The sequence below is a fragment of the Macrobrachium rosenbergii genome, chromosome 42 (assembly GCF_040412425.1).
Source record: "Macrobrachium rosenbergii isolate ZJJX-2024 chromosome 42, ASM4041242v1, whole genome shotgun sequence".
Lineage (NCBI taxonomy): Eukaryota > Metazoa > Arthropoda > Malacostraca > Decapoda > Palaemonidae > Macrobrachium > Macrobrachium rosenbergii.
The window spans coordinates 5,299,683-5,323,874 of record NC_089782.1 but is presented as its reverse complement, the minus strand read 5'-3'; the positions used below and the strand labels follow the sequence as shown (position 1 = coordinate 5,323,874).

The window sequence follows — 24,192 nt, the reverse complement described above, 5'->3', positions numbered from 1 at the left end:
ATCAGCAGGTGGAGGGAGTTTCTGTTGTTGTTCCATCCACTGACCGTTGTTTGGGTTGTGGAGTGAGACCCCATTGTCCTCCCCCTTCTTTATGGATGGGTAGAGGTTTTTTCTGTGGGTGTGTCTCCTCCATGCTTTTATAGCATTCCCTTTCTTTCGGCTCTGGTTGGTCTTTGGCACGGGAATTTCTCTCCCTGTTGTTTCCTCATCCCTCCCTTTCCTTCTCCCCTTTTTATTTCATAGGCTACGTCTATGTGTGGGGTGAGAGTATGTAGGCCTGAGGTCGCTATTCCTTTCCCTTTTCCTTCGGGGTAGGCCATGATCTCTCCAAGCTGGTATTATTTACCTAGCGTGGTTGTGTTTACAGTTGAGCAGGTGAAGGCATCTTCCCCAGTCTCCTGTTTTCCTCTGCTCTGGCCTACTCCCTTCCTTACCCCACCAACCCCCCCCCCCCTTTCTACCCTGGGTCCAGCTCTTTGTCATCTTCTCGCACGGGTGACGTCGGTGTCCGACGACCACCCCGAGTTGTTGGATCTTCCCTGGTGGAGGGATTCGCTCCCTTCCAGGGCTGGTCCCAGATGGCATTTTTCTTGGCTCAGTGTCTCGTTAACCCGCTCTCCTAGGATCGAGCAGGTTTTCGAACATTCTCAGGGTTACTTTTTTCTCAGCCTTGTCCCGCGTTCGCTCCGGCGTTCGGGATGCTCTAGTTGGGTTGACTGGCGCTTACACCTGCCCTTGTGGATCTGTGGTGTTTTGTAGCCTCACCCTTCTATTGTTCTCTAGCGGTGAAGGCTTGGGATCCCCGGAGGGGGTGGTGCTGGACTCCGGGGAATGCTGATTTTTATGTCATTGTTAACCGATTATGTTACCATCCTCTGTATATATATGCATTTTTATTGTTCCCGGCGGCTCATCCCGCCGTCGGATATATATTTGTTTTCTTGTTATTGTTATCAGAGTCCGGTGATCCTACCCTTGGGTTCCGCCATTTTATTCCCGGCATCCCTTGTGGTAAGGGTCCTGTTGACTCGGCTCTCTCGTTCCGCCGGAGTGTTCCGGCAGTCGAGGGGCTTCTTGCTTACCTTAAATTTAAGTTACTTTTCTGGTAGGCCTGTCTCTGACGGGGTTTTTCATTCCGCCGGAGTGCTCCGGCAGTACAGTTTGAAAATACCTGTGCCTGCTTAGTTTAAGTTTCTTAGAGTGGTAGGTTCATATACTGTTCACACTTACAGACTGTTCGTTGTGAGGAGCCCGGATGCACCGCCACCCTCCACCAACACTACGGGCATGTGGTGTGTCGGACCCACGCTGGCTGTGCGGTCCGGCTCGATGACCTGATCGTCTGGCATCCGGAAGGCTGTGAGGTTTGCTTCGCGCTCTGTGGATGCATCCAGGACGAGTCGGTAAGCTGCTTACTTTCGTTCTTCACGTTAGTTACAGTTTGCTATGTTTTCATATCTTATGTTCTAACGCTTATATATTTTACAGTATATTAGCCCTTCCTTGATTCCCTGCTCCCTTTCAGGCCGACGAGTCCTCCAAGAAGGAGGCCCTGAGTCTCTCCGCGCCTGGGTGGCTGGGTTCGGGAGGAACGTTCCGTCGGGGAAGCCCTACGTCCTCGACGGGAAGCTGAGGGACTTGCTGTACCCCGGTGCCCGGATCGCTGCGGCCGTACCAGCTGATGTGGTCGCACCCATCATCGAGCAGATCCGGGTCGTGACCCAGCCACTGCAAGAGGACCCCCTTTACGCGGAGGTTTTGGAGGACATCGCTGCTCTGGATTTGGACCTGGAGCCCATGAACACCGAGCAGGACCAGGAGGTAGGTAGAGAGGTAAGTGAGACAGTGGGGGCGGGAGCCCTTTTTGATTCCCCTTCATCCTCTGTATCTTCTTTCCAGGGCTTTGCTAAATCTTCTATCTTGAGGGACAGCGATCAGTCTACTGTCCCCAAGTTGAAGAAGTCGTGGAAGGCGAAGGGCTTCAAGTCCTCGTCTTCCCGCAAGGCATCCCCTTTCCCCCCGTCAAAGCCAAAGGTTGCTGAACCTGTGGACTCCGGGAGCAAACCAGGTACCTCGGGCAAAGGAACGAGTAAGAGGGTGGCCAGGCCCAGCCCTCCTCGCCAGCCTGCCTTTGACCCTGAGGCGTTTGCGGGGATGTTGTTGGAGAGGTTCTCTACGGAGGTAGAGGCCAAACTCTCAAAGTTGACGGAGAGGCTTCAGAGTCAGGAGAATCTCCTTGCGGATATGGCACGCTCCGGTGGGGCCGGACCGCACTATCAGATCCCTGACACTGCTACCCTCCCTCCTTTTGATGTAGGGAACCCATGGCGTTTTGCTCTTCGTGCTATCCGGCACGAAGACACCTTGACCATTGAAGGTCTAGGTACCAGACGTCTAGAGGAACTGGAGTTCTTCCCGGCTGATCTCTTGCCCCCCTACCCAGGCTTCGTTAGGCTGACGGAGGAAGCCTGGGTACGCTCAGACAAGGTCCCTAAGGAGACGGTGATCTTCCCTAGGGATCAGGCGCAATCTGCTCTCTTGCGCACCTTTTCCGAGTGGCAGGCGGAGAACACGAAGTTGACCCCCTTCAAGGGCAACTTCACTATGTTTTCTCTCGGGGATAAGCTGCCCACTCCCTGCCTGAACAAGGTTGCTATCGCAACCGCTCAGGCTTGCTTGGATGGCAAACCCTTGCCTCAGCTTCGGGAATCAGATCCTACGTCTCTGATTTTCCCAGGGGGTGACGAGTTCTGGAGAGACGCTCCGTCCACATTTACTGTCGGTAAATTGGACGCAGATTGCGCGTCAAATCAGTTCAGCGAGCAGCTTCCTAAGCTTCCGGAAGCTCTCCTGAAGGCGGAGTTCGAGGCACGGTGTCGGTTGAGCCGATCTTTGAACTCGCTGTGCCTGTCAGAAGCGACCGCTGTCTCCTTTGCAGAGGAGCCATTGTTTCAGGTTCTGACTAAATCCCTGTTAGCAGGGTTCCAGTCGGACCTGTACGACTTCATGGTGGCAAAGATGAACTGCCGTAAGTTCATCTTCGCTGATGCCACCATTCGTCATGAGCCTAACAGGCTCATGGAGAGTTCTTTCTGGGGAGACAATCTTTTCCCAGAAGATGAAGTCTCCAGTGTCCTGGGCAAAGCAACCAGGGCTAATCAGAGTCTGCGCTCCCGGTGGGGTATCTCCGCCTTTAAGCGGAAGACCCCTGAGTCTAGCAGTTCCCAGAATAGGCCTGGGAAACGTTATAGAAAACACAGGAGACCACAACACCAGACGGTTGTTCAGGCAGTTCCGGTCTCGACGGTGAGCCAACCGTCCACCTCCAAGGCTCAGCCCCAACAGTATGTGCTGGTTCAACCAGCCCAATCCCTTGCTGCGCCTACGTACGTCTCCTCGCCGGCGTACAACCCTACCTATGAAGGCCGTGGGGTCTTTCACGGCCTTAATAGGAGCGCAAGGGGGTAGAGGCCGAGCCCCCTACAGAGGCAGGGCTGGATCCGTCTCCCGGGGGAAAAGTGGCCGCGGTAGAGGAAACAAACCTGCTTCCTCCCACTGAGACCAGTCAGGTAGGTGGACGCCTATACTGGTTCAGAGACCAGTGGTCCTTCAGTCCTTGGGCACACAGCATTGTGTCCAAAGGCCTGGGTTGGAGCTGGATCAGGGACCCTCCTCCCCTGACCAGGTTTTATCAACCCTCCTCCAAAGCCCTACAAGACTTTGTGACAGAGCTTCTCAACAAGAGAGCAATAAAGAAAGTGAGGCACTTCAAATTTCAAGGCAGGCTGTTCACTGTCCCCAAGAAAGATTCCGGCCAGCAAAGAGTGATTCTAGATCTGTCGCGTCTAAATCTCTACATACAATGCGACAAATTTTGCATGCTTACAGTTGCTCAAGTACGGACTCTACTGCCGCGTGGAGCCGTCACCACCTCTATCAATCTTTCAGACGCTTATTATCACGTCCCGGTTGCGCTGGAACTTCTCTCCTTCCTGGGTTTCAGACTAGGGAAACAGGCCTACTCCTTCAGGGTCATGCCTTTCGGGCTCAATATAGCCCCAGGATATTCACGGCTGGCGAAACAGTTGTTCAGCAACTACGGTCCCGGGGATCTCCTAGCAGCATACCTGGACGATTGGATAATCTGGGCCCCAACCGTTCAGGAGTGCCGAAGGCTACAGCCATAGTGATCGAATTCCTGGAGTCATTAGGCTTTCAATTGAACAGGGAGAAGTCCCGCCTGACTCTGGAGTCTCGGTTTCAGTGGCTGGGTCTCCAGTGGGACCTAACCTCGTACAGGCTATCCCTCCCGCCGGCCAAGCGGAGGGAGATAGCCACTGCTACCAGAAAACTTCTGAAGGGCAAAGCAGCGTCCCGCCGGTCTCAAGAGAGGATTCTCGGCTCTCTTCAGTTTGCTTCAGTGACAGACCTGCTCTTGAAAGCAAGACTAAAAGACATAAACAGAGTGTGGCGGAGACGAGCCAATGTCAGGCTCAGAGACAGGGTCTCTTCAATCCCGCAAATCTTGAAGACAAGGCTTCGACCATGGTCCACAGTCAAAGGCCTTTCGAAGTCTGTCCCCCTTCAATTTCCCCCCCCAGCTCTGGTAATCCACACAGACGCTTCATTAAGCGGCTGGGGAGGGTAATCACCAAAACAAAAAGTGCAAGGGACATGGTCTATAATGTTTCGACAGTTCCATATAAACACCTTGGAAGCTATGGCAGTGTTTCTAACTCTGAAGAAACTTTGCCCCGCCGGCCAGATTCACATCAGGCTGGTGTTAGACAGCGCTGTGGTGGTTCATTGCATAAACAGGGGTGGCTCCAAATCGAGTCGCGTAAATCAGGTGATGTTAGCCATCTTCTCCCTGGCGAACAAGCACAGCTGGCATCTGTCAGCCACCCACCTAGCGGGGGTGCGGAACGTGGTGGCGGATTCTCTGTCCAGAACTACTCCGTTGGAGACGGAGTGGTCTCTGGACGGGGAATCGTTCAATTGGATTTGCCGCCGGGTTCCGGGACTCCAAGTGGATCTGTTCGCCACAGAGAGCAATCACAAACTTCCCTGTTATGTGGCTCCCAATCTGGACCCCCATGCCTACGCCACGGACGCAATGTCCATAGATTGGAACAATTGGGAGAGGATCTACTTGTTTCCCCCAATAAACATGTTGTTGAAAGTACTACACAAACTCAGGTCATTCAAGGGCCAACTAGCCCTGGTAGCCCCCCATTGGCCAAAGAGCAACTGGTTCCCTCTGCTTCTGGAGCTCAAGTTGCGGTGTCATCAGATACCCAAACCCAGATTGACCCAAGTAGTACAAACCAAGACTGTCAGCTTCCTTAAAAATTCAGAATGCCCTGGTTTTATGGACTTTATAAAATTTGCTGCTAAAAAGGGAGCAAATATTGACCCCGTTAACACTCTGTTTCTAGAATCCAATAAGAGAGATTCTACTCTCAGGCAATATGATTCAGCAGTCAAAAAATTAGCATCTTTTTTGAAGGCATCTGAAGCTCAGACTATGACTACTAACCTAGTGGTTACTTTCTTTAGATCATTGTTTGAAAAAGGCCTAGCTCTGGCCACTATTACTACAGCTAAATCAGCCTTGAAGAAGGTATTTTTGTATGGTTTCAAGATTGACCTTACAGATTCATACTTTTCCTCCATCCCTAGAGCATGCGCCCGTTTGAGGCCGGTAACACGCCCACATTCTGTTACCTGGTTCCTGAACGATGTTCTAAAATTAGCCTCTGATATTGATAACTCACAATGCTCTTATCTGGATCTGTTAAGGAAGACCTTGTTTCTGATTAGCTTAGCTTCAGGTGCCAGAATCTCAGAGCTATCTGCTCTCTCTAGAGGTGATGATCACATTGATTTCCTCCCGTCGGGAGAAGTTCTCCTTTCCCCTGATCATAGGTTCCTAGCGAAAAATGAAGACCCTCAGGACAGGTGGTCTCCCTGGAAGGTGGTGCCTCTTCCACAAGACCGGTCCTTATGCCCAGTCTTTACCCTAAAGGCTTACTTACAAAGAACTCCTCAGTGTATGTCGGGTCCTCTCTTTATCAGGGAAAAGGTGGAACTCTTTCTTTGAATGCTATAAGACAGCAAATTCTGTATTTCATTAAACAAGCCAACCCGGATTCAGTCCCTAAGGTTCATGATATCCGTGCGGTAGCTACCTCTACTAATTATTTTCATAATATGGATTTTGCTGAACTTACCAAGTATACGGGATGGAAATCACCTCTAGTGTTTAAACGCCACTATCTAAAATCACTTTCAAGCTCTGAAATTCTCTACAGTGGCTGTGGGGAGTGTCATCCCCCCACCTTAATTATCCTTAACCCTTATCCTTTCCCCCCCGCCCGCCTGCCTCATTTATTTCTCTGCCTGTTCTCCTGGATCAATCATGCCTCACTGCCTTACTCCTCATAATTGATACTAGTATTGCCATTATTATTGTTTGTCCTGGTGATTGTGTTTTTTTATGCTGTGTATTTAGATTTAAGCCTAGAGGTACTGTGTTATTTTATTTTACGCTTCGTATACCTCACATTTTTGATATTGTATAAGATATATTGTGTATTTCTCTTATGTATAGTTTATATTTACCTGTCTATGACATTGTATTGTTGGGTGTTTTTGTTCCACCCATACTTACCTGTGATTTGATTCTCTTTGCTTTGCTGAAATATCATATTAAATCTATTTTTTCATAGCATGTGTTTTTGTTCATGATCACCTTTTTGTTTATTTTGTATCTTGGCAGTCTTGACATGATTCTCCGTTACTATTTCACCGGGTGACACGGACGAACTCAGAAAAGGGATTTTGACAAAGGAAAAATCTATTTCTGAGGGAGGCCCTGTGTCACCCGGTGACCCTCCCAGTATCTGGTTTCCCCCCCTGCTTTGGCATGCCAAGCCTGAGGGTGGTGCTAGACTGGAATGAGTTCAGATGGCGCTGGGGTCGCCGCTTGGTGGGCGGGTGAGTGTGGGAGCTGGTACGGCTCTCCGCTCTTCCGAGGGATTTTGCCATTGGGATGTCTTTCGAGTGTGGTTCTGTGGTTGTGATTCTTCACTCACCCTTATCCATACCGACACCTTCTTGGTATAAGAAGGCGCTGATCTGGGGTAGTAACCCCAGCATTCCTGATAGCTTTTTCTCTGGTATATTTAGCAATATTTATACCTAGAAATTCGTGCAAGAAAGGAATTTCACCGGGTGACACAGGGCCTCCCTCAGAAATAGATTTTTCCTTTGTCAAAATCCCTTTTCAAGTCCAAATAATATTCCACCAACTTTCAGAGGATTAGGAACTCACAGGTTCCTTGAGATTTATTGTTACCTGTGTTCAGAATACTTGTGCATGATGTTGCGCTTTGCGCGTGTCACTAGTTTGTGTTTGTTTATGTTTTTGTTATGAAGGAGAACTGAGCGAGAGTGTCAGAATGTAAGCACTTGGTCGGTTGGATCTCCAAGAAATTAAATTTGTGGTCAAATGTCTGCCTTTGATTTCTCCTGCCACATTGGTCCACATGCTCAACAAATGGTAGCAGAGCGTGGTTATGGCAGGAAGGAGATTAACGAGTAATTAGAAGAAAAGGCAACTGTGGCGGGCGGCTGGCATTGCCAGTTTTCAGCAATGATAAGAGTTATGACTGCTGGAAACGAGCTGAAAGAATGGCAGCTTGTCACAAGTATCGAGCAAAAGAAACAAGCTGTGGTTGTTGCCCTGTCATTCCCAGAAGGAAGCGAGGTGAGGAGCAAGATTTTCGAGGAAGTGAGTCTTGAAGAGTTGACAGACAAAGATAAGAAAGAAGCTTGGAAGAAAACAGAAGAAATAATGATAATGGAGATAATGAAAAGGAAAAGAAGATAGAAAAACTGCACCAACAATTCGGTCAGCCTACATCTAAAAGACTGATTCAGCTGTTGAAGGATGCTGGTGTTGAGGACAAAATGTGCTACATGTATGCTGAAGAAGTGTCAGATTCTGTGAGATATGCATGAAATATAAGAAAACACCATCAAGGCTAATTGTCAGTGTAAATATGGCAAAGGAGTTCAGTGAAGTAGTGGCATTAGACCTAAAAGAGTACAAAAAAGGGGGTATATATTTTCAGCATGTGGTAGATATGGCAACAAGGTTCTCAAAATCGTGTGACAAGACGTAAAGAACCCAAGGAGATAATTGAGAAAATTATGGAGACATAGTTGGGAACTGGTTTGGGACCCACCGTGAAAAGTTGGGAACTGGTTTGGGACCCCCCATGAAATTCTTTTGTGATGACTATGGGGAGTTTGCCAACAACACGTTTCTGAAAGTGTGTGAGAATACGAACATTCAAGTGATGCATGCAGCAGCATATTCTCCCTTCAGTAGTGGCCTGTGTGAGCATAATCATGCAGTTATAGACAAAATGGTGACAAATATGATGGCAGAGCAACCAGAACTGTCTTTAAAAGTGGCTTTGGCTTGGGTAGTCAATGGTAAAAGTTGTCTCCAGATGTTAGGGGGTTTTAGCCCATATCAACTCGTGTATGGGCGGAATCCTAACCTGCCAGGTACCATGAATGGTGAACTTCCTGCACTGGAGTGTGCAACATTTGGTGAAATGGTTGCCAGACATCTCAGTGCTAGCCACTCTGCAAGAAAAGCCTTTATTGCTGCTGAAACTTCTGAGAAAATATGACGGGCACTGAGACACAAAGTAAGAACCACTGGTAAAGCCCTTAAGAGTGGAGATCAAGTCTATTTTAAGAGGGAAGAGCAAAAGGAATGGAAAGGACCAGCTACAGTCATTGGTCAAGATGGCAAAACAGTGATTTTGAAATATGGCTTAAATATTATAAGAGCACATGAAACATTAAGGAGATACCATACAGTTTTGACAGAAACACTGAAGAAGGAAGAAATGCACTGCTTGATATGTTGAGGCATCAAAGAGAAAAGGATGAAATGGACAATAGCAAGAAGAACAAGATAGAAGCAGTTATCAATCCAGTGGAAAATAGAAAAAGTGAGGAGGAAGAAAAAGAGAACCACACCAAAGTTGACGATACTTCATATGAAGACAATTTAACAATCAAGGGTATTCCAAAGATTGGACAGAGAGTAGATGCCTGCCGAAAGAGTCTGGTGAATGGCAGGCAGTAACTGTTCACAGCTGTGCCAGAAGATCTACAGGAAAATACAGTAGATGGAGGAATATTGAACAAGAAGATGGATATACAATAGCCATTGACTGGAACAGAGATGTAGAAAAATGGGTATCAGTTTCAGAAGATGGAGTGCAGGAGCCAGTGAAATAGTAATGGCCTGTGAAAATACAGAAAGTCAGGAACTTGGTAACGCAAAACAAGAAAAATTAAACACCTGGAAGAATTTTGATGTATATGAGGAAATTCCTAACTTGGGTCCAAAGGCATTGTCAATTCAATGGGAGGTAACAGAAAAGGAAAACAGTGATAGGAAAAAGCAAATTAAAGCAAGGCTAGTTGCCAGAGGTTTTGAGGAAAAAGAAGAAATCCAGTCAGATTCTCCCACTGTTAGCAAGGAAGTGTTGAGGCCCTTTTTTGGTATATTGTCTTCCAAACAGTGGGCAGTGAATTCAATTGATATTAAGGCTGCATTCCTACAGAGTGAACGGTTTGAGTGTGAAGTGTATCTTATTCCACCTGTTGAAGCTGGTTGTGATGATAATGTACTGTAGAAATTTTTAAAAATGTGTATATTGTCTTAATGATGCTGCTAGAAAATGGTATCTCACAGTGAAGACTTTCCTGTTGAAGATGGGATGTAATCAGGTGAAAACTGACCCTGCAGCATTCTATTGGTATTGTGAAGGAGAATTGTTTGGTATATTTTTGATGCATGTAGATGATTTCTTGTGGGGAAGAACTAAGAGATTTGAAAGTGTAGTCATTGCCCAAATCAGAAATCATTTTCAGCTTAAGGAGCAAAGTACAGTAATGCTATATACAGATACATTGGCCTGGATATTGTACAGATTGCTTTTGGTGTCACACTTCATCAAAATGAGTACAGTATTGTAAAGCTCTGGAATCTATAAATGTAAATGTTGAGAGACGACTAAATAAGAATACAGAGTGTAATGAAGAAGAAAAGGAGAATTTTAGGAGCCCAGTAGGCCAGCTAGGATGTTATGTACTAATTCACCCTTTGACTTGGGACCACCTTGATTTGGTGAGGGGGGCCTCTTGAACCCTAGGAATTTGTTCCCGATTTTGAGCCCAAAAGTCCCATATATGATTATATATTTCTTTGGATAAATTTTTGTGAAATTTTCCACTTGTGAAAATTTATTGGGTCTGATAAATAGGAAAAGATATAGCTCAGACTGGGTTTATATCCGAAGCTAAATAGTGGGAACTGTGGTAGGACCATCAACTACCTGATAATGTTTGACCTGAGAAATATCAGATTGATAGCTTAGGGCCAGAACTATTGTGTGGTGCTGGGCCACAGATTCCTGGGGGCATCTGGTTCTGGGGATAGGACTCTTGGCATTCTATCCAGTTTTCCCATAATATGATTAGGGTGAGGATGAATGTATTCTTGTAATACCCTCATCCTAGCAGGCAGGTTTGGCTTACACTTGGGCCACTCTAATCATGTTGTGCCACCCCCTGCAGGGTAGGGTAGGGGAGTGGACATTTGGAGTCAGCTCTCACTTGTGCCATTGGTGGAAGAATAAACTCCATGAAAGGCTGATGATATCTTTTTGAAGTTTTCAGGTGTATATGTATATTTTTTTCCTTCACTCCAATCTTTATAGAGATTCAAGTACCTCTGGGCCCTTTGATGGTATTGTCTCTGCGCAATTGATGACCACTGCTCCAGTACCGAGCAAATCTTCTGGCATGGAAATGGACAATTCTCAGGATAATCCAAATAACAAAATCAGGGTAGTATTAAAACTTTAATATCGTATAAAACACCCAAAAAGAGTAAATACTGATGTGACCCGACCTTGACTCACTTCGATACGCGACCCAACCGTGACTCACTTCGACTCCCTCTTTAGGAGTGGAAGTTGGTCGAGGTTCCTAACCATGGAAACAGAACAACAAATTTCAGCCCTAAAGTTGGAAAACTATTTATTATAAAGACATCCAACGACATTTCATTAAAAAGACATCCAACAACAGAAATGTCGTCCAGACAAATACAGGCAGTCCCCGGTTATTGGCGATCTGGTTTTATGGGGCTTGTCTAGTGACGAAAATCAGCAATTTTCGGCACCAAAAATCAATGATTTCCGCTTATCGGCACCGATACATATCTAACAGAGGCGCCGATAACCAAAAATCGGTGCTGATAAGCACTGAAAGTCACCAATATTCGGTTATCGGCAATTTTCGGTTATCATCACGCCATCAGAACTGAACCCCCACCAATAACCGGGGACTGCCTGTAATAGAAGCCACAACAAAAAACCAATCTGAAGACTATTTGTCTATAAAAAACATTGATAATATAAATCTAAAAATAAAAAAAGCATGACACTATGAACAGCATTCAGGGTACTATGGTACTTCCTGAAAATAATAATAAACTGGTTGAGAAGAATATGCTGTTGGACTCTCTTAAATGAGGTATTCCAAAGTCCAAGATTGTGAGCTATATATAATACAGTACCAGTTAAACGGAATGAAATATTAAGAATGGCAAAAATAAAATTTGAAGGTCAAGATCTACCTCAAAAAATAAAAATTTTGGGCCAAAATAGAGAACTAAGACCTTACATTCCAAAGCCACTACAATGTCAAAATATTAGTCAATATGAGCATGCGAAGAAAAACTGTTGAAATGAACATATATGTGCTTATTGTGGATCTGACCACTGATTTGAGCACCCATGAAAAAGGTTTAATGTGCATTGAACACTTAATATATTATAAAGATAAACAAATGAATGTCATAGGTAAATTATTAGAAAAAATCAAAGCTAATACAAAAAAAAAAGCAAAAATGACATTTTTATGATAAAATACTGAAGGGTGGGAAGGAGTATATATCCAGGTTCGACCAGTCCTGGAGCATTTCATCTGTTGCCCATGCGAGAGGGTCGGGGGCTGGTGAACAATACAAGGGAAGGCGATGATTCCTTGATGTTGCAAACAGGTCTATCAATGACTTTTCCCACAGTTTCCACAGGTCGGTGCACTTCTGCGGATTCAGTGTCCATTCCATAGGTAGGACCTGTTTGCAATGACTTAATTTGTCTGCTAGGACTTTGAATTTGCCCTGGATAAATCGTGTAACAATCTTGGTGTGATTGTCCTGTGCCCAGAGGAGGAGATCCTTAACTGCATCGTAAAGGGAGAAGGAGTGAATCCCTCCCTGGTTCTTTATGTATGCTAGTGTGGTCGCATTACCCGAATGCTCCATGACTGTGCTGTCAAAAGTCACTGTTGCAAAATGCTGAAGGGCCAAGTGAATTGCCTTCAGCTCCTTCACATTGATATGAAGTCTTCTCTTGGCTTGGGACCATGTCCCTGAAGCTTCCATATCCTCCAGAAGAGCCCCCCCCTCCCAGATCCAGTGCATCTGAGTATAAGGTGAGGTTGGAGGTCGGAAGATGCAGTGACTTTCCTTCTGAAAACCTCTCTTCTACAAGCCACCACCAAAGGTCCTCCTTGATCTCAGGTGTGATCGGGAGAACAAAAGAGTCCGGAAGGGTCTTCCTGTGTCAACTGGCCTTTAGGAAGAATTGTAACGCTCTCGTGTGGAGTCTTCCTAAAGGCACAAACTTCTCTGGGGATGAGAAAGTTAAGTGCCCAGCAAACTCATCCATTCATTGGCTAAGCATGACAGGAGAGAGAGAGGAAGTTTTGAACTGCCCGGAGGCAGGATTGGACTCTTTTGTCAGATGGAAAAGCCTGAACTCAGAGATTCAATTTTCATTCCTAAATAAAGAATCGACTGAGTTGGGACTAACTGGGACTTGTCCAGGTTGATCAAAAGGCCCAACTCTCGGGCCAGGAGAAGTGTCTTCTGAAGGTCCTCTATGCATCTTGTTCTTGAGGGGGAGTGTAGGAGCCAATTGTCTAGATATAGGCAAATGTTGGTCCCCATGAGATGAAGCCACTTCGCTAGAGGGGCAGAAACCCGAGTGAAAACTTGAGGAGATGTAGAGAGGCTGAAGCACAGAGCCCGAAATTGGAAGACTCTGCCTTGGAACACAAGCCTTAGATACTTCCTGGAGTCCAGATGTGTTGGTACATGGAAGTATGCATCCTGCATGTCTATGGTTGCCATCCAATCTCCCTGGCAGATGGAAGACAGGACTGAATGGGAGTTTTGTAGTTTGGACAAAGAAATTCAGGGTGCTGACATCCAGGACGGGCCTCCAACCCCCCCCCAATGGTTTGGGGACGACAAACAGACAGATGTAAAAACCCTTTGTGCTTACATCTTCTACCATCTCTACAGCTCTCTTCCTGAGCAGGGACAAGACTTCCTGTGACAGGGCTGGAAACCTCTCTGAGCATATGGAGTAGGCAGTCAAGTTGATGGAAGAGGACACTAAGGAAGGTTTCTCCCTGAACAGGATGGAATATCCCTCTCTGAGGGCTTTTAAGGCCCATGGCTCAACATTTCTTTCTTTCCACTTGCTCCAAAAGTGTAGAAGTCTGGCTCCCACCGGAACACTGGGGACAGGATCCTCACTTGCGAGAGGAGGGCTTGACTGACATCTTCTTGGTTGGTCAAACTAACCGAAGGTTCATTCATGGGCGGGGCTGGAACTTACCTCTACCACCTCGAAAGGGCTGCTGCTGCAGTGGAGAGACTGCCCTAGATGCAAAAGAGACCGTCAGAACACGCCCTGTCTCCATAGGATGCTTGGAAGACTTCACCTGCAGATCTTGCATGGACTTCTTTTGCAACTCTGCTGCTACGTGTTCTACTGTGTGGCACAGGGAAACAGACTACAGCGGTCTAAGGGCGCAAAAAGGAGAGCCAACCTCTGGGAGGGAGTGACTCCTTTAGTGGTGAAAGAGCACCACTGCTATCTCTTCTTGAGGACCCCAGCTGCAAATAAGGCAGCCAGCTCTTGGGAACCATACCTAATTGCCTTATCTGCGCAGGAGAGAACTCCTAACCAGTCTGCAGAGAAATTTCCTGAAGGGTGGCGCAGTCCTCACTTTTCTTCGCTAAGGCGCCCACAGTCCAATGCAAGAAGCTGAAGATTTCGAACACTGTAAATATGTCCCGCACTAAGCGGTCCAGTTCCGACAAAATTAATAAAATCTTGGCAGAGGAGAATGCTGATCTATGTGCTGAACCATTCAGCTTGGAGAGGTCCCCTTGGGAGCAGGCAGAAACTCCCAAAGAAGGAGCTTCCCCAGTGACATATAAGTACCTCCTTTCAGCAGGCGAGAGGGCCGCAGAATACAGCTTTGCCCAGATCTCTCTTTTCTGTCAGCCAACTCTCAATACTTGACAGGGCTTTCTTCAGTGCGGAAGATAGTACCATCTTGGGCAGCCTGGAGGATTCTGCAGGCTGTCTCATCATGAACTCCAAACTCGGAGACGATGGGGTCATTGGGGAAAAGAATGTCGGGTAGCAGAACAGGAAGTACTTTAAGAGAGAAGCATAGGCTGAAGAAGGCTGTTCCTGTTCAGTGTCCTCTTTTTCAGATAAAATAGGAGAAGTGGCTAAGCCTGCAGGCTCCTGAATCGCTCTTGGCTTCTGCAGTAGATCCAGAATACCATCTAGGCGACGCTGGATGGGTTCCAATGAAGGATCTTGAACTGAAGGAGTATGCAAACGCTTCATGCCTGTCTTGAGAGGTGGCATTTGATGCCTTGAGTGTGGCACCAGATGCCTGGTAGAAGCTGGCACCAAGCCAGTAAGTGAGCAGACAAACATCGGAGTACACTCGTGCACAGATGAACGCTCAAAAACTGCATGCCTAAACACTGCACTATCAGATTCCACTGGGTGCTCGGATCCCTCAGATCCCACTGGACGCTTGGATCCCTCAGATCCCACTGGATGCTTGGATCCCTCGGATCCCACTGGACGCTTGGATCCCTCGGATGTCACTACAAACTCAGATCCCAATGGACGCAGGGATCCCACTGGGCGCTTGGATCCCATCGGTTGCTCAGAACGTTTTTTAGAAGCCTGTTTTGGCACCAAACACTGGTGGTCTGTAACTGAAACAGCAGAAGACGAATGACTGGGGTTGTCCCAAAAGCTACACGAAGGTTAGGGACTATGCTCCTGATCTCTGGTCTGCTTACACAGAAGCAGGGAAGCGCGCTCAGTGGCGGATACGGGCCTTTTCAGTGGCTTGGATGCACTTGTAAATTGCCAACTGTGCTTCTTGCTCACACTGGAATCTGAATCACTGGATGATAAAGCATGCACTCCATGTTGGACGCTCTTCCAGTGGCTGTCCGCCGAGTCCTGGGATCCACATATGACAGGCTCAGCTGAGGGGGGCAACTACCCATGGGCAAACCCCACTCACCTCCCTTGGACCTCTGGTTTACCTCTTCCCAGGTTTAGGGGAGTTTGATAGGGACCTTCATCTAGCAGCGTCCGTGAGACAATTAGTCACCTCCACTGACACTACACTTGCACTGTGATCACTGACACTCACCTTGTCCATGAAACCTCTGACCGAAGCCCCGATTTGGGCTACAGTATTGACTGAAAGACTAAATTTATGGTCTATCCTGGCTTCCAGACTGGCAATGGCATTGAGTTTTCGGAAGGTTGGGAGCTAGGTCATGGAGTTGCTGGAAAAGTTGGAGGGCTGGTGATAGGGGAAAAGGCAGTCACAGGTGTAGAAAGAGCGGGTATATTAGGGGAACTCTGGCTAGCAGAACCCTTAGCTTCGGCTCTAGTGGCCGCCTTTCTCTGCCTATTTCTTTCAAGCTTGTCCAGATAATTAGTCAAAGTCTTCCACTTCCCGATCCCAGTCTCTGCATTCGTCACAAGTAAGATCAGAAGAACAAATGTGGCCTCTACAATAACAGCGAATAATATGAGTCATGTTTGGCTGATTTAAGTCTGGTATTGCGGCCCCTGCTGCAAAACCAGACATTAGAAGAACTAGAGTCAGACATAATAAAAGTCACAGTCAGGTAAAGTCAAATCTAGATAACCCAGTATAATTAGCAAGAATGTTACCAAAACAAAGACTACTTCACCAAAGACGGCGAGAGCCACACCATCCGGTGAAACAAAATCCAAACAATAGCTGCTCAAACAACCGATGATCAGTCACTGACCGGCAGAAACGAATTGAGCTCTTCAGCTGTGTTGTACCTATCCTTCCCCGAAAGTGAGCAGGGTTGAGTTACCTACACCAAAACAATAGAATGCTACCATGAATTTCAAATTTAAGCTGCTGCAATAGTTAGAAAGTAACAGCTATTTAGTTACTTGGTAAATTACTTATATAAAACTCAACTGGTATAATATAATATTTTCAATAGCTATATTATACAATGGAATGTAAATGGTCTATAGGCCAGATTCATCTAGGAGAAATACAGTGATTACTAAAAGAATATGAACCAATGATATTATGTTGACATGTCAACAAAACTGTGACAACAATAGGTAAATACAACTTAGCAACTACATCATGAGAAGAAGGAAATTTAGGTACAGTCATATATGAACAGAACAAAATAGTTTATGACAAAGTACCCATAAACATTACTGACTTGCAAATATCAGGTATGAAAATCCGAATAAAAAAAGATAATTATGTAATTTATAATTTGTGTAACCAACCTAATAAAAATTACGACATTGATAAATTTAAAGAATTATGTAACAATGCCAAAGAACCTACATTAATATTTTAATGCTCACAACCCAATATGGGACTATAATTGTACACTCAAATAGCACAGGAAGTAGAAGAATTCATGGCTTCAAATGACATGTGCTGTATAAATGATAACGAAGTCAGCAAATATTATTCAAAAACATATGGAACGTTTTCCTCAGTAGAATTCAAGTATAGTAGACAGATTAGATTGGAATACAGTTGATGACTTGTACACCAGTGATCATTTCCCAATATTAATTTCCCTATAACAAAATGATCCTGCAAAATATGTCCCTCACTATAACACTTATAAAGCAGATCGGGAGCGATATGAAATACACCCTAGGAATATCCCATGACTGCCATAGCTTAGCTTATCTGAACAGTATCAAGGGTGACCCCAAGAGAGTGTAACTCCTTTGAGGACTCACTTGCTACTTAGCATCATCATAGAGATGCTATCCATGATTCTGAAGATCCTGGATAGGGAAATGGGTATGATATGTAAAATTTCTCATCCTTTAAACTAGGGGATTGAGAGGCTGCACAGTCTGCTCGAGCAGAGATAGGATTCTCTCCAAAAATCCTAGGCCATGGGAACACGATTATAAAAAATTCTAAGCCCAAAAAGAAGTAGAATCATTTGTCTAGATCCCCCATGGAAATCCTAGACAAAGACAACAATTTACCACTCATACACCTAGTTATAATTTGCTATTGTTTCCTGGCTTATCATTCCTGGCCAAGAATGAGGACCTTTTTAAAAGGGAGAATCTCCTTTTCTAATAAAGAAACTCAGTATCTCATATAAAACATTATGCCTGGTTCAAGCATTCAAGGTTTACCAAGATGTCATGGCATGGCAAACATCCCAGATGGCCCTTTTTTCCTACACAACACAATACAAACCACTCTCTCTACATGGGCTAAGAATTATTTTAGTGGCCCTCATTAAAGACAGACCCCTCACTCTTTTCCTAAATTGTATGACATCAAAAAGGTGAGTACATCATTAACCCTTTTTGGAAATATTTCCATTGAAGAGGTCTTCAAGTGTACGGGGTGGATATTATAAGACAGTATTCCTGAACTGGAAGAGGTGCAGTAATACTGCAGCCAGACCCTACATAATTAGGTAAGTCACTTTAGAATACAATAGATAATACATTTATAGGTTCGAGTGTCTTCTGTTCTTTTTTGCTAGACCCGAATGGGCATCTGGAATAAAGAAACTGTTGATAACCTATGACTTTACTTGAATGAAAATTTCTGAAAGACTATGGCCATGAGAGTTGTGGTTATGCTGAGGTTTTTGCTGGGGAAGGCACAATGATACCACAGCCAGACCCAACATAATTAGGTAAGCCACCTTTGAATCAAAAGAATAATAAAATTGGTTTGTGTGTTGCTCCTTGTTCTTTATTGCGAAACCCTATTGGTACTCAGAATAATGGAAAAGGTCAGTATCCTGTGACTATACCTCGGACAAAAAAGTTCAGTCTGGTGGTTGGGATTTGTTTATTAGGAGCCAAGCCATTTCGTCACCTGTCAGTTTCTTTTGTAAGCTCCTTTGAGGATGAACAGTAGCTACTCTATCATAAAACAGGTTTTGGTAGCTGCTGTGAGTCCTCAAACACACCCAATTTCTCTGACAAAAAGGCATGGGATTTGCACAAACCTGGCAGGTAGTAGTGATGCCGGCGACTCGTCACAGCTTTACGAATATGACAAGACTGGGTATGACATAGAGACTAGGTAATCACTGTAAGACAGGGAAAAAGCCCTGTCCTGAGTCCTTCATATTCCATCAGTGCCAACAAGCACTACAGTGGCTGAAGCCAACTATAAGAAAATTTTGTGTAATTGGTTGGTGTGTCTTGTGGAGCCTGGGGGGTCCATAACAGTGTAACTCCTTTGAGGACTCACAGTGACTACCAAAAATAGGTTTTTCCTACGTCAAAACCTGTATTAAGTAGATGAGCTTAACCCTTAAACGCTGACTGGACGTATCGTACGTCGACTAAAATTGTCTGTCGGGTGTCAACTACAAAAAATTTCAACCTTCGGTCAACTTTGACTCGACCGAAATGGTTGAAAAACGTAATTGTAAGCTAAAACTCTTACATTCTAGTAATATTCAATCATTTACCTTCATTTTGCAACAAATTGGAAGTCTCTAGCACAATATTTCGATTTATGGTGAATTTTTGGAAAAAACTTTTTCCTTATGTCCGCGCAGTAACTCGGCCAAAAATTTCAGAAATTCTTTCGTCATTTTGTCGTAATTTTTGCACCGTTTTATATTAGCCGTTACATAAAGTTTTATATATGAAAATGTTTGCAATTTCATGTAAAATACAACAAAAAACAACCCGTGGTTGTAGCTTTTATAGGTTTGGAAATATTTTCATATAAATCACGATAAGTGCCAAAATTTCAACCTTCGGTCAACTTTGACTCGACCAAAATGGTCGAAAAACACAATTATAAGCTAAAACTCTTACATTCTAGTAATATTCAATCATTTACCTTAATTTTGCAACAAATTGGAAGTCTCTAGCACAATATTTCGATTTATGGTGAATTTTTGAAAAAAACTTTTTCCTTACGTCCGAGCACAGTAACTCGGCCAAAAATCTCAGAAATTCTTTCGTCACTTTGTCGTAATGTTTGCACTGTTTTATATTAGTCGTTACATAAAGTTTTATATATGAAAATGTGCACAATTTCATGTAGAATACAACAAAAAATAACTCATGGTTGTAGCTTTTATCAGTTTTGAAATATTTTCATATAAATCACGATGTGCCAAAATTTCAACCTTCGGTCAACTTTGACTTGACCAAAATGGTCGAAAAATGCAATTGTAAGCTAAAACTCTTACATTCTAGTAATATTCAATCATTTACCTTCATTTTGCAACAAATTGGAAGTCTCTAGCACAATATTTCGATTTATGGTGAATTTTTGAAAAAAACTTTTTCCTTACGTCCGCACTGTAACTCGGCCAAAAATCTCAGAAATTCTTTCGTCACTTTGTCATAATGTTTGCACCGTTTTTCTAATAACTGTTACATAAAGTTTTATGTAGGAAAATGTGCGCAATTTCATGTAGAATACAACAAAAAATAACTCATGGTTGTAGCTTTTATCAGTTTTGAAATATTTTCATATAAATCACGATAAATAGAAAAAATTCGACCTTTGGTCAACTTTAACTCAACCGAAATGGTCGAACTCTGCAATTGTAAGCTAAAACACTTACAGTCTAGTAATATTCAATCAATTACCTTCATTTTCAACAAACGGGAAGTCTCTAGCACAATATTTCGATTTATATGGTGAATTTTGAAAAAAACTTTTTTTACGTCCGTGCGTTACGAATTCATGCATCATTTTGTGATAATATTTTCTCTGTGTTGCTTTGATCGTTTTACAATTTGTTTTATACCAAAATCATCGCAATTTAGTGTACAATACAAAGAAAAAAAATAGCTCGTTAGCTTTAACCGTTTTGCTCACAGTGCGATTTATATACAATTATATATATGAAATTTTTTTTTCACGCTGTCATATATTTCAATATTTATATATGATAATGATATTTTTTTCATTTCTGATGGTTACATACTAAACTTCAGGCAATGAGAAAAAAAGGAGCCAAAAATGAACTCTTAATCTTAAAAACTCAGCGTGCTGTGATTTTTTTAAAAAAACTTTTTTTCCGCTTTGGCGCTAACTCCCGAACGCCGCCAGCATACGGCAGACACTTTTGTAAATAGAAGCTCGGCGTTTAAGGGTTAATTATATCTTGAACAGGAGTAGGGTTGGCAGTCATGTAGCTAATACTTCAAGGAATAATTTTTCTTATGCAGATGATTTGTTTATCATTTTACCATCTGCATCTGCACTGAATGATTTATTAGAACTTTGTAATTGTTTTGCCACAGAGCCCTCTATAATTTTTAGTGCAACTAAATCTGCCTGCATGTGAATCTTACCAAAACATGTCAGGCCTAATAAACTGCCCTGCTGTATATTTAGGTAATGAGAAACTGTTTTCGTTGATTCTTTTAATTACCTTGGCCATACAGTTACCTGTGATTTTAATGATGACAATGATATACATAAGGAAATGCAGAAGCTGTGTTCCAGTGGGTATTGTTGAGTTAGAAGTTTTGAGTTTTGCAACAAAGATGTTCACTGTTAAAAATATTCTGTTACTCATTGTGCTGATCTTCTCTCTGGTTAAGTTATAAAGTGGCTACTTTGCAAACGCTTGATGAATGTCCAACCTTTTTGTAGTGTTTTTTTTTTATTTGAACCATAGGAGTTGTGTCTTTAATAGAACTGCTGAGAACTAATCTGTAAAGTTTAATGAAAAGATTTGAGAATAGCACAAATACCTTGATGGAATTGATATGACTAAAAATCCTCTATTAGACAACATTGGTGTAACTCATTATTTCTGCAGTAGCATAGCACTGTTTTCCATCGAAAGTTTTTGTACCAAAGTTTTTGTCCTTTTTTTATTATCTGTCGTTGGGTTTGACTGCAGTTCATTTCTTGGAATGAGTAGGATCACTTTGGAAGCTTGAATTTCAATCAGTGCCCCCGTGGGCTTGTTCCATATGAATAGGGTTGTTCTTCTGAATATAATAATAATAATAATAATAATAATAATAATAATAATATAATAATAATAATAATACTCAGGGTAAAGGTTTTGTTACAATCAGTACTTCATTCAGGGGAGTTCACTTACCTAAATGCTTAATGTTGGAACTGTCAATCAATTTTCATCGACTTATATTGAAATACTGTTGCACCAATTCAAGGGTGAATAACTTATGTGACCTCTAATTGCAGGAGGCAGTGTCTTTGTAAATAGTTGCCTTATATATTCTGTAAATCTTTACTTTTAAAACAATAATTGTAAGAACACCTGGGAGTTTTAAGTACTGTATACATTATCAGACGTATAGATCTGCCCTGTGAAATAAGTGGAAGAGCTTCTTTACAAATACAACAGTCCTGTGAAAATTGCAGGTATTTCAGCTTCATAGCTCTTCAATCAAATGGATAGGGTAGAAAAACAGCACTGATTCCACATAATTTTGATGTTTGTCCATGGTCCAGATATAATCAAAATAATTTTATTGTTCCAGCCTTTATTGTAGAGCCTTCCCTCCATAAAATATATTCAAAGTAAGAACATACAAATCATGTTAAGAACTACAGTACTTGGATCAAAACATATTTTTGTTGCTTTAGAAATACTGTATATACAAAAATTGTTGTAAAAGAGTAGAAAACTAATGGACGCACACATACTTGGTTTGAAAGAAAGGAAGGAGAAAGAGAGAGGGTGAGTCTCTTAAAAATCTTCTTAAAAATCTTGTACCAGAGAAGCAAGAGTACTGTATAGCAGTATTATCATATGGGATATAAGGCCCAAGTAACAAAAGTTTAAACTGATTACAATCTGCAAATTCCATTCTTAAACATCCTCATAAATAATATAAATTTTTATTTTTTTTATTAATCAGTACTCTACAGTATATTGTATAAGTTCATCACGATGAATGCAGTCTGTTGTATTTTAATCAGCTAATCTAAATTTTTTTCCAGTATGGTGGTGACATTACTAGAAGACAGAAGCTTCTAAAACAGCAAGCTGACGGCAAAAGGAAAATGAAAATGTATGGTAAGATTGAAGTCCCTAGAGAAACATTTATTAGCATATTAAAAAGATAGCAGAATGTGTATCTTCAGTCTTGGAGCTAAGGTGTGTTTGTGTGCAAGAGAGGTCCCCGAACACGAATTTGATAATGCATTGCTTGGGGAACCTTTGCAATAAGGGTAGACATTCTGAAACCCAGCAGTAATTTTGCTATTGATAATTTTCTAGAAATTGATGGACCTAAAACTGCCTTGAAAATTAGGGGCCAAGGAAACTCAAATTGCTATAGCTTTGAGGGTAAAGCACAGACTCCTATAAATCACAATTCAAAATGAAGCTTGTTTCATCACATAAAGATTGAATGCAAACATGATGCCATAGGTTGAAGGTAAAGGTCACAAAAGTAAATGTGTGATGTAATTTGGAACTAGCTTAAAATTTGGACCCTAAACTACATAAATTACTCTCAAAATTCAGGACATATATGATTTATTCATTTATTGGTGGATTGTAGTACTCTGCTAAGTGGGAAAGTTTTGTAAACAAGTACTCAGATAAATACCCCAGATTTAATCCCTTGCAGCCCAGGCTGACTTATCATCAATGACTCAGAACTTACATACATAACATCAGATTATCAAAAAATTGTGTAATTATTTCTGGTTTCCCCTCACCAGGTATGTGGTGGGGATGGGGGGAAGGTAGGAAGTAAGGAAGTACAGTTTACAACAATGTCATAGTCTTGTGTTATTTCTCTTTTATGCCTGTAAATGAAATGAGCTTACAAGAAGTAAGTTGGGAGATCTGATTGAATTGGTGATGCTGCTTGTTGTTCAGACTCCACTTTTTTGTCTGGTGCTTGGTTGCTGCAATATGGGCAACATTTAATATTGCAGGGCATGGACAGTGCTTGGTTGCTCATTCTGAACATTGACATGGTGTTGGAAAGTCATAAAGCAACAAAACCTGACATCTTTCTGGGTGCAATAGGCCATCCCTCTCAAAGTATCCAAAGTTTTGGGGGTCAAGCTTTTGATTATCGAGACAGTGTAACTGCATGTATGACCCAGAGAATGCCCCTGAAATGTGTCCCCTGGTCAAACAACGTGCTGGTGGCAAGTGTAGCATTGCCTTTTTACTGTGATGATATAAATGGTGCCAGAGTTCATCCACTATTTTACATGAGGTCTCAGGTTTGTGTTAATGAGAACTTCCTCCACCCAGTGAAAGAATGATTTTGAGTTATCTGGCATCGTGACAGCTGTGTCATTGACACTGATATCAATTAAATGAACAACATTGTTAAAACTTGGTTGGTTTGGAAGCAAAGATGATATCTTCATAATCAGTTGGCTTTTATTCACTGTAAAAATGTACAATACAAGGTTTACATGACAACAGAATAAGCCAGGAATGAAGCATGGAGTTGCTAGGCTCACAAAGAAAATGAAAAACATACTCAAGGTGGACTAAAATAAACTGAACACCAACACTCCTCCTCACATTTCAAAACTAACAAACACCCAACATTGACCTGAGTCTAACAAATCTTTCTGTAGGCAAACCTTTTGTGAAAATATCAGCTAACATGTCAGAGGTAGGACAGTACTGTACTTCAATTTGATCAGAAGCAACTAGATAACGAACATAATGATGTTTTATACTTGTAT

At 42.9% G+C, this 24,192-nt stretch overlaps 1 protein-coding gene across 1 annotated transcript in view; it reads left to right on the top strand.

Annotated features, from left to right (window-relative positions):
- waw (Translation factor waclaw) overlaps positions 1–23,833 on the top strand; it is a 570,569-nt gene extending 546,736 nt beyond the window's left edge. The window contains exon 14 of the mRNA XM_067085359.1: positions 22,471–23,833. Within this exon, the coding sequence (XP_066941460.1) occupies positions 22,471–22,596 (126 nt within the window). The 3' untranslated portion in view covers positions 22,597–23,833. The remainder of the gene's footprint in view (positions 1–22,470) is intronic.
- The last annotated feature ends 359 nt before the right edge of the window (positions 23,834–24,192 follow it).